Raw genomic sequence first — 15,214 nt, forward strand, 5'->3', positions numbered from 1 at the left:
CCAGGGCAGAGCACCAGTCCCCAGGGCAGAGCACCAGTCCCCAGGGCACAGCACCAGTCCCCAGGGCACAGCACCAGTCCCCAGGGCACAGCAACAGTCCCCAGGGCACAGCAACAGTCCCCAGGGAATGCCGGTCCAGCCAGAGGTACAGCCGCATTCCCGGGGGCGGGAGCTCAGCCCGCCGAGGCTGGAGCAGAGGGATTAGCCCTCCCACCACCTTTTGTGCTGCTCGTGTCTTTAACGGGATTAGTCCCTGTAATTCCTTAAGAGGGCTCAGTCACACAGTGCAGGGTGAGCAGCGGGGCTCTCAGTGTGGAGGCAGCGACCCCACTTCCAGCAGATGGTGATGGAGGGGCCCAGGATGGCATTGGGACACTCACTCACTGCTGATCCCTGCCCTACTCCTTCCTCAAACATCCCTGGCAGCACATGGGACAGCTGGAGACTCTCCCAAGGGAAAACCCACTGCCAGGCAGTCCAACTCTGCAGCCTGGAGAAGAGAAGGCTCCAGGGAGACCTGAGAGCCCTTTCCAGTGCCTAAAGGGGCTCCAGGAGAGCTGGAGAGGGACTTGGGACAAGGGATGGAGGGATAGGATGAGGGGGAATGGCTTTCCACTGCCAGAGGGCAGGATTAGATGGGATACTGGAAAAAAATTCTTCCCTGTGAAGGTGGTGAGGCCCTGGCACAGGTTGCCCAGGGAAGCTGTGGCTGCCCCATCCCTGGAAGTGTCCAAGGCCAGGTTGGATGGGGCTTGGAGCAACCTGGGCTAGTGGAAGGTGTCCCTGCCCATGGCAGGGGTGGGACTGGATGGGCTTTAAGGTCCCTTCCAACCCAAACCATTCCAGGATTCCATGTCCACAGAGCATCTCCTCACACTTCTTCAGCACCAGGACCTACAGGGAACCATCTTTCTTACCTTCCCCTTCCTCATAAAGCTACTTTCCACTTTGGCTTTCACACACTCACCGCTACCAAACATCCACCAGCAGCTTATTGTACCTGGAAACAAACTCTTGCGAAACTTTAGTGGGAAAGAAAGACACTGAGCCAACAAAATCCAGCCCCACGTCTGGATATGGCCTGAATGCAGCAATGGAACCAAAACACTCAGGGGGCCAGGTAAAAGCTGTAATGAAATTAAATTACAATAGGGATCTTGCCAGAAATAATTATGTCAACAACTTGGAGTTTAATTTCTTATTTAAAGGAATAAACCTGTGGATTTGAAAAAACCCTTTACTGATTACGAGTTTGACTTTTTCTCTCTCATATCCCAACCTGGGGTCTCCCAACACCACTGCCTGTAAAAATCTCCGTATCTAGAGACAGAGCCAAGGTCTGGGAGACAAAACCAGCTCAAAACAGACCTTCATTTCCACTCTGAGCTATTCACAGTGCTGGGCACATCCTTCCACCTCACAGCCTTGGTCTCCCAGAGGGCCTGAACGAAGCTCACAAAGGTGATGCCACATATCAGGGCTGTGGGCAGATGGTGTTTCATGGATTAAAAGGAGCTCTTTACAAACCTTGTTTGGAAGTCAGGTGTACCTGGTCAGCAGCTGGAAGCCCTGGTCCCCTCCAGCACACTCTACTCCCTGTGTTTCCATTCTCCACAAGCAATACGAAACTCCAGCACCTTTTATCCAGGTGGGAGCAGCCCCACAGCCAGGGGCTGGGCAGGAGGAGGTGGGATTCACCCAGACCTGCGGCACCACCGGGTCTGGGATCAAACTCCTGGAGATGATTTATCCAGCCACGCTGCACAGCAGCACTGGGACAGCCCTGGCTAAACAGCTGGGAATGTGCAGCGTGTCCCCTCCTCCACAACTCACTTGGGTCTTGGGAATAAAGAGGGAATCCAAAAAGAAAACCCAAACCCAATATTGTTTTAAGGTTTCCTCCACCACGACAAGACCACGAGCCCGACCAGGCTGGAGAAGCTCCAAGAGATGGAGGGGAGGCACAGCAGGGGCTCTGTGCAGCTGCCAGGGCACACGAGGAAGGCCCTGGCGCTGCCAGAAGATTTTTAATTTATTTGAAACCATTTAATAGTCGTCCTATTGAACAGAACCATCGGCAGCTGGCGAGGAGCCCACTCGTGAGCAGGGCTGTTACTGAACAAGGCTGCTGGAGCCAATCCCTGCGGGCAGAGGGGGCCGGAGCGAGCTGCACTTCCAACAGCTCCCACTTAATATCAGTTTTCCAATCGTTTTGAGGGAAAGTTTTTGATTACTCGGGGATGCAGAAGGGATCAGCACCGGCTGGACCACACACAGCATCTCTCAGTGTCAGCAGCATCCCCTCCTGCAGCCGGGCACTGGGCTGGGATCAACACCCCACCCACTCCTGCCCCCTCCCAGCGACGAGGGGGTCCCGGGGGTCACCCCACTGCCCCCTCAAAGGACCGGGTGTCCCTTGGGAGCGTGTGGCTCCGGGAACAAAGGCTCTTGGCAGGGCACAGCTCCTCCCGATGCTAATCTGCCTCTTGCCTCCCACCCGCTTTGTGTTTCACTAAAAATATCCCGGCGGAGGAAGTTTCTGCCGCGGGGTGGATGCTCTCCTCCCCGGGAGGGGCTTCCTGCGCTGCCCCGGCACGAAAATAACCCCCCAGAGCAGCCCCTTCCCCGGACCCGCTGCCCTCACTGAGCCTGCACGGGCGAGCTGTGGCTCAGCCCCATCCCCACAGCCCACCCACGGCTCCAGAGCGTTTGGGGGATGGGACACAGCCACAGTCCACACAGAAGGAAGTGCTTTGCATCCAAAACCCCTTCCCACAGCACCGGGAGGATGCGAGCGTGCGGGACCTGCGGGGTGGGAAGCCAGGGCTGACCCTGCCAAGCAACACACTGGTTTTATCCACCTCACAACCCCGTGGGTGAGTGTCTCGTCTTGAACCTGGATTGTATCCAGCAGGACAAGGCTCAGATCCCTGCCAGCACCTCCTCCAAGCGCTGTGGTGATGCCCAGCACACGCTGCTCATCCCAAGCCAAAGCTTCTCCGGCTGCCACACGCCCCAAGCTCCGTTCCCGAGGTGCTGAGCTGGAGCTGCTCCAGAGCCCACCCCCAGCCCAGCCCCTGACACACGATGCCAGAGCCCGGCACCATCAATAATGCAGCGGGGTCAGCGCCGGCTTCCCCAGGCTCGGCCCAGCTGCTGCCCTGCCTTTGGGATTGAAGCACAGCCCCAAACCCAAGGGATCCCTCTGCTGCTCCCTGGCTGAGCTCCCACATAAAACACCCCTCCACAAGTGCCCACTGCAATGGCATTCTTTGGGGGGAGGCAGGGGGTCTCCAGCCCCACTGTCCTGCCCCCAGCTCCCCACAGGCATCTTCCCTTCCACACCCATCCCACCCTATGTCCTCAGCTGGGAACAGCACCCGGAGCAGCTCCACACGGCGGGTGCAGAAACAGTTTGCAGAGTTTCTTTTTAAGCAGAGAAAGGCAGAGCTGACAGTGACACATCCCTGCCCTGATGGGCACACACACAGCTTCCCTTCAGCTCTGCCCATCCAGACCCTCAGATTCCACAGAAATAGCTGCCGTGGGAAGGGCAGGGAACGCCACAGGGACACAGCCACGGAGCCCTGGGCTCTGTGCCGGAAGGTTTCCCCACAGCAGGAACCTCACCCAGGCTGTGCCAGGGATAAGCTTTGCCATCCTCCCCATCACCCCCTCCCACAGGTCTGAGCCTGCCACGGGGAGTACAGGATGCTGCAGGGAAGTGCTTTAATTCAAACCATCCCCTCACTTATTTATTTTTTTTTTTAAATTGCATAATTGCTGCAGACATTTCTGCTCATGTTTGGTTTTATTACATCTTTGTGGTTATTCTACAAGCCCTAAATTTTGGGCCTCAACTGAGCTGGCAAAGCGCTCCAAAAACATCTGTCCCGAGTTACTCCCCTTCCAGCGCTCCGGCAGGAGACATCACAACACAAGGGGTTTATTTGCATCAGAGAAAAGTTCTTATTCCTGACCCAAAGAGAAGAGTAAATATTTACGGCCCCAACGTCAGTGCTGGCCCCACACCTGGTCCCAACAGGCACCTGGCCACCGTCCTGCAGAGAGCAACACCTCTGTCCCCAGGCACATCAGGCCAGGGCACACAGGAGCTGCCACAACCCCGTGGCACCTGAGGGACACCCATTCCTGCCAGCAGCAATCCCAAGGTGACACCGTCCCTCCCTGAGCAGGGGACAATCAACAAGCAGCCGCTAATTCCCCTCCATTAAAATTTCCAGACTCAACAGGCTTAAATCCAGCAGCTACAAGACGTGGGCTTGTTCTCCAAAGGATAAACTTTGGAGAAGTTTATCCTTTGTAAAGGTTGTGAAGGTCCCTCTGCACACCCACCCCCCGCAGCCCAATTTGGTGAGACGGGAGCAGCAATGGAGGGAATTGCATGACCCCAAGAGCCTTTTGGTGGCTTTGCTGTTGTTCTTATTTCTCCTATAAACACACCTGGAGAAAGCAGCGAGGCAGCAAGTCCCAAGGACACCCCAAATGCATCTCACACAGCCCGTGGGCCCTAACGGGGGTCCCAGTGATGGCACATCCCTCCCAGTGCACAGCAGGAATGGGACAGAGGAGCCACAGCCGCCTGTGAAGGTGCTGCCAGCCCTGGGCCATGACCCCTGCCCACCAGGGGCACCTCTGGAGTGAGCAGCAGCACCCAGGTGAGCGCTGGCAGCACTGCCCAGTGCCAGCCCTGCAGCTCACCTGCCTTGTACATTTAGCATTTCATTAACAGCCATCGCTGACCAAAGGCACCTTTGCCATTAAAGTAGCTCACACCAGGCACCCAGAGCAGCCCCTGCCATTCTGGGACCCCCCTGCTCCCCACCCCTGGACCTGCCAGGGGTGCTGGAACCTGTCAGGGCAAAGTAGCCCCCTGGAAAGCAGGAAACAGCCCAGTGGCCACAAGAACACGTTGGAGACAGGGGAGTACATGGCATGGGGACATGTGCCCTGCCAGGGGACACAGCACGGGGCAGGCAGCGAGTAAGCAAACCCCCAAAGCCCTCCCAGCCCAGCAGACACGGGTATGGGCACAGCATGGACAGGGCAAGGCAGCCCCAGCTCCCTGTGCCACCACGGCCACAAGTGGTGCTGGGGACAGCAGAGCTGTGACAGGGGCAGCCACTGGCTGCCAGCCCTGCCAACCTGCACCCGGGGCAGGCAGCAGGATTGGAAATAGGTGCTGAATTATTCATGGCATCACCGGGTTCCTGGAGCACGAGGTCCCTGCTGGGGTGCACAGTGACCTCCCCACCCACGGCAGAGCTTGGGGGGTCACCCCTCTTGGGAAATCAGTCTGGGACAGCATGGGGGGGCTGGCAGGGCTGTGCCCACCCTCCCTGCTCCATCACCCCCCGCTGCCCACCCTGCCAGCCATCCTGGGTGCCAGACTTCCCTCCTCTTTTTGTTTCAGCTGCTCCTTGCTTCGGGCTGCCCTGAACAACCCGGCCCCAAATCCAGGAAAACTCCAGCCTTTATATAAACAAATGTGCTCACAAAAATGCAGCTCCCTGGGAGCAGCCTGGAGCATCGGCCCAGGTTCCCACAGGGGCAGGCTGGGGCCACAGGTCTGCAGGGGGGAGGGAGCTGCCTTTTCTCCTCCTTCACTAAACGCCTCCAGGGGAGCTCACAAAAGCCCTAAATCTGGCTGGGGACAAATCCCAGCTGCCACAGCCCCACTGCAGGGGCTGAAACCTCCTCAAGTCCTCCCACACTCAGGAGCTGCACATCCCAGTGCCTGTGATCTGCAGGAGTAGGATGGGGCTCAAACTGCCCCATGGAGGGACAGCACTGGGGGGCCGAGCATGGCACAAACTGGGGTCAGCCACCCTATGTCCACCATCCCCTGGCCTCCAGCTGCTTTGGGACACAGAAGGAGGGACATGTCCCCCAGACAAAGGGTCAGCTCCTGCTGCTCCGGCCACCCCTGACCTCACACCAGGGTCACACACTCCAGCACGGACAAGTGACCTTGGCCAGGGGAGCTGGCAGGGCCCAGCTCTCGAGGGCTGCCAAGGCAGGAGCAAACCAGCTGCTGACCCAAGGCTCTGTGAGTGCCCGACATGCTCAGCAGCCCGTCCCCAACCCCACACAGGGGACGTCACTCCTGGAGTCAGTTCCCTTTGTCCAGTGCAGGCTACACCAAAATCAGCTCTGTCTCTGGCACATCAAGCACTGAATGCCCAGGCAAAGCCCCCACTAAGCCCCAGTCCCTCTGATGGGGACATGGGGGCTTCTCCCCACTCACACCCAGCCCTGTTCAGCTCTCCCTGTCCCACCCTCTCCTTGGAGGAGCCAAAACCCAAAGGCCGGAAAGGACCGTCCTGTTCCCCTGGCCTGACTTCCCGTCAGAACACGCTCTTGGATCCCGACCAGCACACCAAACAGAGACAGGAGAGGAAATCCCCAGTTTGGAAAGCCACCCCCAACCATGCACAGCAAACCCCCACCTTGGGAATGTCAGCCATCCCAGGGGTGCACCAACCCCCCGGGGAAACACACCCATCATCGTCACACAGACCTTCCAACAGCTTCAAATGATGCAAAAAATACAAAAAATCAAATACTGCCTCCAATCCTGCCCTGTCAGGGAAGGGCAATCCTCCTCTGCAAGATCCCAAACACCTCCAGAGGGAAGAACCATGGGGTGAGAGCCCCTCATTATCACTGGGATGCTCACACCTCACACCAGCATCACCACCCCTTATCTGCACAGGGGGATTTCCCCATGGAGGGCTCCTGAGGACATGACACTTTCCTGACTTTCCCACTGATCCCCTCCCAGTAGCCCAATGGGGCCAGCACTCAGCCCCCAGCCCTGCTCCAAGGGGACAGAGACCAGGCAGCCCCTGCAAGGCCCCCAGGGAGAAGGAGGAAGATGAGGAGGAGGAGGGGGACACCCATGGCAGCTCCGTGCTGGAGGAGGCCATTGAGCACCAGTGGCAGCACAGAGCAGTGAGCACAGGAGGGGACAGCGCAGGGACACGGAAGGGAAGGGGACAGATGGCTGTGGAGCAGTGCCAGAGTCACCAGCTCGGCCGTGACACGCCCACATGGCTCCTGTCACATTCCCACCTGGAGCAGGGGCAGCCTGGAGCGAGCCCTGCTATCTGCAGAGCACAACCCTGTGCCGTCCCCGCCAGCCCCAGCAGCCGTGGAAACTGGACATTTTCCATCCCGAATTCTTTCCCCTTTGGAAAGGAGTTTACCAATAAAAGGCACAGTCCAGACCCAGGCCACTTAAAAAGAGCTAATTTCCTTCCTATTTCAGCAAAAAGCTGAGAATATGCTTGTCCCAGATGTTCCCTCCCTCCTGCAAATAATGGAGGGGAGAGAAGCTCATTCAGAGCTGCAGCTTTGCCATGTCCCTGCTCTGAGCCGCCTGTCCCGGGGCCAGGAAAGGTCCAGGCTGGGACACCGACCTCGGTTGAGGCACCACGGGGTCACTGATCCCCAGGGCTGACAACCCCAGGACACCCTCGGGGGGCACTCAAGGGGAGGGAGCTGTGCAGCCCCCAGCAACCAACACTGCCTGGAGCAAGAGCAAAGGAGTCCAAAGTGCAGCTCGGGACACAGCAGGGTCCCTGAGCCGACAGCCACACACAGGAGGTTTTACTGCGACGGGACAAGCCATGCTAACAGAGGAAGGTGCTCCCAGAGGGGCTCACGCCCCTGCCCCACCCCTGCCCCACCCTGCCCTCACCTTCCTGCTGCCGTGCGAGGAGAAGCTGTGGGAATGCCGCTGGAGGCTGCCCCCGCTCAGATCCAGCTGCGGCTTCCAGACCTCCCCGTTGTCGCTGCCCAGGGCCTTGGAGGGCGAGACGCCGGAGCTGAGCAGGATCCCGTTGTGCACCATGTCCTCGGTGCAGGTCAGGCGCAGGCTGCACAGGTACTCGTCCGTCTCCTTGTCCACCACCAGCAGGCGCGTCTCCGTCTCCACGGCTTTGATGCGCTGCACGACCTGGGAAGGAGAGGGACAGCTGAGCAGGAACACAGGGAACTCTCAGGGGTGGCAGGAGCTGGACCCAAGGGCCATCAGCTCTCCCCCACTCTCCTGCAGCTCCGGTCTGGGTGAAGGGTGGCTGTCACTTCCAGCCATCACCGATGGGGGAGAAGGGCCGAGCACGGCTTTGGGAGATGCCCAGGATGGAGCCTGCAGCCCTGGGTGATGATGGTGGTGGCTCTTTCAGCCACACAGCAGCAGAGATCACCCACCCCGACCCTGGGTGGTTTTAGGAAGGAAACAGCCCAATCCATGCATCCATCCCCCATCAGTGCTAGGGACCAGCAGAGACAAGGGAAGACAGTGCTGGGAGCAGGAGATGGGCCCATCCCCTCCAGGATCCAGCTCCAGGCATACTGAATAGGGACACTGTCCTGCTCTGCCTGGCTCCTTCGAACAGATCAGTGACTGGCAGAGGCTCCAACAGACACTTGTGGTGCCAGCATGGTGGGGAGAGCCGGGAGGAGCTGATCCCACAGCCAGGCAGGGGGGTAGATCCCACCAGCATGGGCTGAGATGGAAACAGGGCAAATCCAGGACATCCACAGGAGCAGGGCAAAGGGAAACCACTTCCAGACTCTCTGCTGGCAGCCACTGAGAGCACCCCCTCCCTGCACGGGCCTTCATCGGAGGAGGAGGAGGGGTGGTATCGCTGGCAGTGCTGTTCGGCCACCACCCGCAGCCACGGGGTGGCCCTGAACACCTCACACATGCTGGGCACCCCCCAAAAGCAGCACTGGGCTCCTTGCAGGGCCCCTGCTCTGATCTAGGTCACACCAGCCAGACACGCCACAACCGCCAAGGTTAGAGCGACAAACGAGCCTAATGCGCAATTAGCCAGCGTTTATTTACTCCCTGCGAGCGCCACTCAAGGTCAACAGAGCCCGTATCTGCAAAGGAGGAAAAGAAACCAACCCCCAAGAAATTTATAGGCTGCAGACAAGGCTGCTTGTCCTGAACCAAGCCATCCACTGCAGCTCCATCTCCGTGTGCCGTGCCGGGCGGTCGTGCCCAGGGCTGCCACCCGTAACCAGCCCGAACGGTGCTGATCCGTCAGGCCCCAGAAAATCCATCTGCTCCCGTTCAGATCCATTTACACCTGACATCAGACGGTGCTGCTGACACCAGCAATGCCTGTGCAGGGACACTTCTCCCAGAGGGGACCTGGCAGCAGCAGCGACACAGATGGGGAACGCGCTGGTCCTGCACAGCGATGATCTCCAGACCCCACAGTTTGGATGCTCCAGGCAGGGAATCACAGCAGTCCCATAGACCCCAATGACACTCAGAGGCACCACAGAAGGGTCCCAACCCAGCAGGGAGCTGTGCCAGGATCACCCAGCACTGAGTTCCCCAACAGCCACGGCGAGAGCAGCGCTGGAGCAGATGGAGCAAGCGTTTCCCGAGTCCCCCTGAGCCAGGCAGGGATGGAGAGTGGCACAGAGCAGCCCCTCACCATGAGCAGAAGGGGCTTTCTGTGACGAGCCCCCCCAGGCAGCAAGTCTCTCTGGGGACAGAGCAGTGAGGTGGGAGGCAAAGCAGCAGTGGGGCCCCGACAAGGTCCTGCCCAGCACCGTACCCGCTTCCGAGCCATGCTCACAGCCCCGAGCCCACGGCGCTTCTGGAGACGCCGCAGCCTCCCCCGAGCATCTGGCGCCTCGGGACCTTCTCAGCACCGGTCCCAGCCCCATGATTTCCGCAGCTCCACCCAAACAGACTTTCACCCCTGGCGACACCAGCACCAGCCCGGCGAGCCGGCCGGGGCCCTTCCACCCTCGCCAAACAACAGCCGCCCAGGAAGGGGACTCACGATGCCACTGGGAGCAGCTCCGAAAGGGGTGCCTGTGCCCTGTTCCATGGTGCCAGGCTCCGCAGGGACCGGGAGGCTTTCCTTGCTCCGGGCACAGCAGGAGGGCAGGAGCCACAGCTCTGCCCCATGCCCGCGCTGCCGCCGGGGCCAGGAACCCGGGAGCCAGGATGCAATTTTGCATCCAAGACATGAAATGCCCTGAGAACACGTTCTGCCTTCGCTCCTTGGGTAAGGCCAGGAAAAAACAGAGAACAAAGACACAAATGCTGCCAGCTTCAGCTGGAAACACAGTTACACCCAAACAGCAAGGCCTTGTTTGCTGCGGGCTCCATCCCGATGCACATGGAGAAGTGTTACTTGTTCAAGGTTGGGGAAGGAGCAGCACAAGGAGAAGCCACGGTGAACCAGCTGCTCCAACCCATCGGCAGGAGTTGGTGTGTGACCCAGCACAGCATCACCCTTCCCATGGTCCATCAGTGCTGGGTAGTTTTGGGGGAAGGAAGAGGTTCTTATGGTACTGAGGCAGCAGAAAGAGCAATTCCCAGAGCAGGCAGGGCTGCTCCTGCTCCCACCACTTGCATGCTCATAGGTCCCAATGCTATAGCAGCATAAGCACAGCACAGCACCGAGCTCTTCAACACCCTGGATGAGACACCCCATCCCAATCACTGCTCTGCAGTGGGGAGTGAGTGCCAGGGCTCCATCCTGCATCCACAAGCACCAAGGCTCCCTCCTGCCTCTGCAAGCACCAGGGCTCCATCCGGCCTCCAGCAGCAAAAAATGGAAGAAAGACATTTCTCCCATTTCACTCAACCTACTGGGCAGCCCCAGCACGTTTCAAAGGCACAGCTGCTGTCCCTGCTATCGCCCGTCCCCAGCAGCCCAGCTCCAGCAGGGAGTTCTGATGGCTTCCAAGGCGCCACAGGAACACAGCTCTCCTTCCTGCCCAGCCACATCAAAGATGGGGATCCTCCTTCAAGGGGTTTGAAATCACATTCAGGACAAACATTAACTTTCACACAGCTGGCTCAGATCATCAAAACAAGCTCAATTAGCCACCAAAACCCACCAAGCTCACAGAAGGGAGTCCATGAGGCTTTAGTGGAGGCTCAGCCTCACCTTCAGCACATCAACATCTACACCTGGTGGGTGAAGCCTGGGAAGCCACAACCCCCCAAAACTCTGCAGGGCCGAGGCACATCCCTGCTCTGCCCCAATGCAGCGCTGGCAGGAGGGCTCACCATGTGTTTTGAGTTACTAAAGCACTAAACCCCGCAGAGCCCCACGAGCCACGAGGCAAACTGTGCCCCTTGCCAGGCTCCGAGTGTCCGCGGGACTGGAGCTGCTTGAACCTCATTGCTTGTTTGTTTAGATGAAACTGTTTGACAAATACAAGTTTCGGTTTTGTAAGCAGAAAATGACACGGCCTGAAACAGCTTCTCTTGGAGAGCTGAGAAACAGCTCCCTTGGACCCCCCCAGCCACGGCCGTGGGCAGGAACAGCCATGGCTCCCCTCCGAGCCCTATCACACTCCGGCCAGCAAAACTGCTGAACATCTGCAGAGCTTTATCAGGAGATTTTAAGGCATCCTCGTACACTCCGGGCTGCACAAGCAGGAGCAGCTCGCCAAAAGCAGCCAAGAAAACCCACAGCAGAGCCGGAAATAAAGCCCGGGTCTCCCCATTCCTTTCCACCACAGATTGCATAACGCGGCGGAGCCCTGCCCAGCCCCAAACACCTTCGGCTTTCCCACCTTGACACGATTACAACAGCCTGTCCCCGGCAGGGAGACACCGCACCGCCCTCTGTCCGCACGGGCACCGACCGTCCCGGGGCACACAAAGCCCCCGGAACCCCGGGGGGGGTCACTCACCCCATCTCTGCACCCACCAGCATTGCCCGGACCAGAGGTGCTCCGGCAGAGATATTTTGGGTGAAAACACCCCTTTAGCCCTCTGCAGGGAGCCGGGCAGAGCCGAGCCGGCGGGGCGGCCGGAGCCGGGGCGCTCAGCCCGGGGTGCCGCGGTGGCTGCCCCCGTTGTCCCCCCCGTCCGTCCCCGCCGTCCCCCCGCCCGTCCCGGGCCCTGCCCTCACCTGGTGATGTGTCTCCTGCTCCACGTTGAGCCCGTTCACCTCCACGACGCGGTCCCCGGCGCGCAGCCCCGCGGCCTCGGCGGGCGAGCCGGGCTCCACTTTGCGGATGAACTGGCCGCTCTTGCCCTTCTCGCCGTGCAGGTGGAAGCCGTAGCCGCTCTCCCCCTTCAGCATTCGGCACAGCCGCGGCTTCAGCTGGTCCTTGGCCATGGCCGGCGGCGGAGCGGCGGCGGCGGGAGGGCGGGCGGGCGCGGGGCCGCTTTTATGGGCGGCCCGGGGCGGGCGCGGAGGGGCGGGTCGGGGTCGGGACCGGGAACGGGGCTGGAGCTGCGGCTGCGGCCGGCGCTGGGAGCGGGGCAGGAGCCGGGGCAGGAGCCGGGGCCGGGGCGATGCGCAGCTCGGCCATGCTGCGCTGCCCCGCGGCACCGGGAGCGCGGCGGGCGGGGACGGGGCCGGGCCGGGAGGGGACGGGGCGGAGCCGCAGCGAGGGACGGGACGGGGCGGGCGAAGCCGGGACCGGGACCGGGACCGGGACTGGGACCGGCACCGGCACCGGCACCGACATCAGCATCAGCATCGGCACCAGAACCGGCACCGGCACCAGCAGCCGATGGAAGCCCCGGGCCAAAACCCTTCCAGCAAATGAGCCATATGGTTGGATCTCGGTGGTCAGGTTGCCCAGAGAAGCTGTGGCTGCCCCATCCCTGCAAGTGTCCAAGGCCAGGCTGGACGGGGCTTGGAGCAACCTGGGCTAGTGGAAGGTGTCCCTGCCCACGGCAGGGGGTGGGACTGCATGGTCTTTAAGGTCTCTTCCAACCCAAACCATTCCAGGATTTGATGATTCCTGGTGGGAAAAGGTGCACACTACATCCCAGGTGCCCCTTTGGAAAGGCCATCCAGGTTTCACCCGGAATGAGCTTGTTTTGGTGAAACGTGGAGATCCCCATCTTCACCTTTTTGCGTTCCTGGTCTTCATTTCTGTGAAATCTGTTACAAGGAGGACATGAGGCAGATTGCCTATCACAGTGTTGGCATTGCACGTCACATTCCTTTGCCACAGGTTTCCTGGCCTTTCTCTGTGGTGTTTCTCCTTCCTCAACAGCTTTCCTACCAGATTTTATAGAGCTGAAGCAAACACTGCAGCCAGCTGGAGGCTGTAAATAAAAGACTCCAGAAAAGAATATTGATTCACTTTTAATCTGTGGTTTGCTTAAAAAAACCCCTCCTCCACTGCAGTTATACATAAAGTCACTCTTCAAAAGAAAGACTCTTGAACCAAAAAGATGGTTGGAGAGTCTGTGCAGGAAAACCATGACGTTATTTCTCTCTGTCAGCTCTTCCCACCTCATTCCCTGTAAGCAATGTGGCCATTTGGGTGCTGCAGACAAGGAGAGAGCCCAGTGTGGCTGTGGCTGGGTGGGAGGCACGGGCCCCTGTGGGGACAGGGTGTTGTCCCTTCAGGTGTCTGTCACCCTCAGTCAAGGGTGGGCTCAGCCCCAGGCTCAGCTCCGGCTCCAGGTGCAGTTTGTGCCATGAGGTCCCACCAGACAGGATGCTCTGGTCCCACCAGGGGGGATGTGATGTCTCACCGAGGAGGATGTTTTAAGAGCAGGTCCCACCAGGGAGGATGTGATGCCTCACCAAGGAGGATGCTTTGGTCCCACCATGACGATGTTCTGGTCCCACAGAGGCTCCTTCGCTCCCTGTGGTGCCACAGAAGCTCCGATCTCAGCACAAAATCTTGGGTGACAGGAGCAGAGGCTGGAGAGCTGAGAAGCTCAGAGCCTGCTTTATCTGCTGTACGACACAAGTGCTCCCTTGAGCCTCTTTGTGGAGTCCTGAAGCTTTTTATCGGGCTAGAGGAGTGCGAATAATTGATTTTTCCACTCACTGGCTAAACCAAAAAACTGGAGGGAGTGGGGGAGGAGAAGGAATTGTTTCAAGTTTATTTGAACTAAAAAGTTTTTCTTTTGATTGGGCGCAATAAAAACACGGTGGAGAAAATCTTTTGGGTGGTCAGACTGAATCTTTTAACCCTTTTGAATGTCTTTTAAAAAGCATTGGGAGGTTGCAAAATGAAATAAAAAGGAGAAAACATTTCAAAAAGGAAGAAAAGGGTTGTTTGAATTTTTAAAAAATGCTCCTTTTTTTTGAGCACAAAAATTTTTTCAAGCGTGACTTGGATTTATTGGGTTTTTTTAACCTCAGTGTCCCTAAAAGGCATTTTTTCCCCCAAAAGCCATCGATTTCTTGTAGGGAATGTAGGGAACTTGGTAGAGCCCTGACTCAGCACTGGATTTTTGCCTGCTCATAGTCACACACCTTGTGAGCCTAAAATGGAGCATTTATTTCATGGTCCCTCTCCTTCGGGGACTGTGGCTGTGCCTCTGGTGCTCAGCTGGGCTGTCCTGCCTGTCCTGGGTGCATCCTTTGGCATGGACACAGTTCCCAGGGAAATACTGCATTTTTTCACTGCAGCTGATGAAGAAGGAGCTGGAAATTACATGAAAACATGTTGTGCAAAGGTGCATCCTCACATGGCACAAAATCCCTTTGGTTCTTCCCATCCTACCATTTCCCATCCATGTCTCGTAGGAAAAAACAAAAAAAAAGGAGAGAGCACAGAAAGGCTCCTGCACTCTGGAATAACAGAGCCCTGGTTAAATCCAGCAGGTGCTGCACAGGCAACATTTTCCCATCTACATTTCTGTGGGTTTTGATTTGGGCACATATTTAAGTCTGAGTTGGGCTGGCCTGGAGGTGGAGGAAGTTCAGGGACCTGTGAGCTCACTGGCTTGGAAGGGTTTGAAGCTCTTTTTGGTTGACATCTGCTTCCAGCTCCTTCCCTGCACTTGGCTGAGCAGTGGCAGAGAATTGCACCTGTGGCCCAATGGCTCTTTGGTTCAAGAGTCTTTCTTTTGAAGAGTGACTTTATGGATAACTGCAGTGCAGGTAATGTTTTTTCAGTTGCACCTTTTTGCTTTAGGCTTGATCCTGTGGCATCACTAATGCAAAATGCAGATGTTGTGAGGACTTTCACAGTTACAGAAATCAGAGTCACCCTTCAGGCTCCCTGGCGTGTCAGAGTGGGGATTTTGGGAGCCCACAAAGTCCATCTTGATTCAGAAACCAGGAAAACCTCAGCTGGCCCCCCAGGCTTGCTCAGTCTGGCTTTTTCCTGAGGCAGTGGAAGGGTGAGCAGCTCTGAGGAGGAGGATGGTCCATGACAGAGTAGCTGGGCTGTGCTGCTGCTTCCAAAGGAATGGGAGGTTTCACACCTGCCTTTG

The 15,214-nt window shown here is 58.1% G+C and overlaps 1 protein-coding gene across 2 annotated transcripts in view; it reads right to left on the reverse strand.

Annotated features, from left to right (window-relative positions):
• Positions 1 to 12,377, reverse strand: part of NHERF2 (NHERF family PDZ scaffold protein 2) — a 33,074-nt gene extending 20,697 nt beyond the window's left edge. The window contains exons 1-2 of one of the 2 annotated variants that reach the window (XM_051778876.1): positions 11,928 to 12,377; positions 7,724 to 7,981 (exon numbers count right to left, since the gene is read on the reverse strand). In XM_051778876.1, the coding sequence (XP_051634836.1) occupies positions 7,724 to 7,981; positions 11,928 to 12,137 (468 nt within the window). In that variant the 5' untranslated portion in view covers positions 12,138 to 12,377. Of the gene's footprint in view, positions 1 to 7,723; positions 7,982 to 9,602; positions 9,720 to 11,927 lie in introns of those variants that run through there. The other variant, XM_051778885.1, reaches the window with a different exon arrangement.
• Between the last annotated feature and the right edge of the window lie 2,837 nt (positions 12,378 to 15,214).

Source organism: Manacus candei, unplaced genomic scaffold (assembly GCF_025592945.1).
Source record: "Manacus candei isolate 608988 ecotype Guabito, Panama unplaced genomic scaffold, ASM2559294v1 h1tg000002l, whole genome shotgun sequence".
In the NCBI taxonomy this organism is placed as follows: domain Eukaryota; kingdom Metazoa; phylum Chordata; class Aves; order Passeriformes; family Pipridae; genus Manacus; species Manacus candei.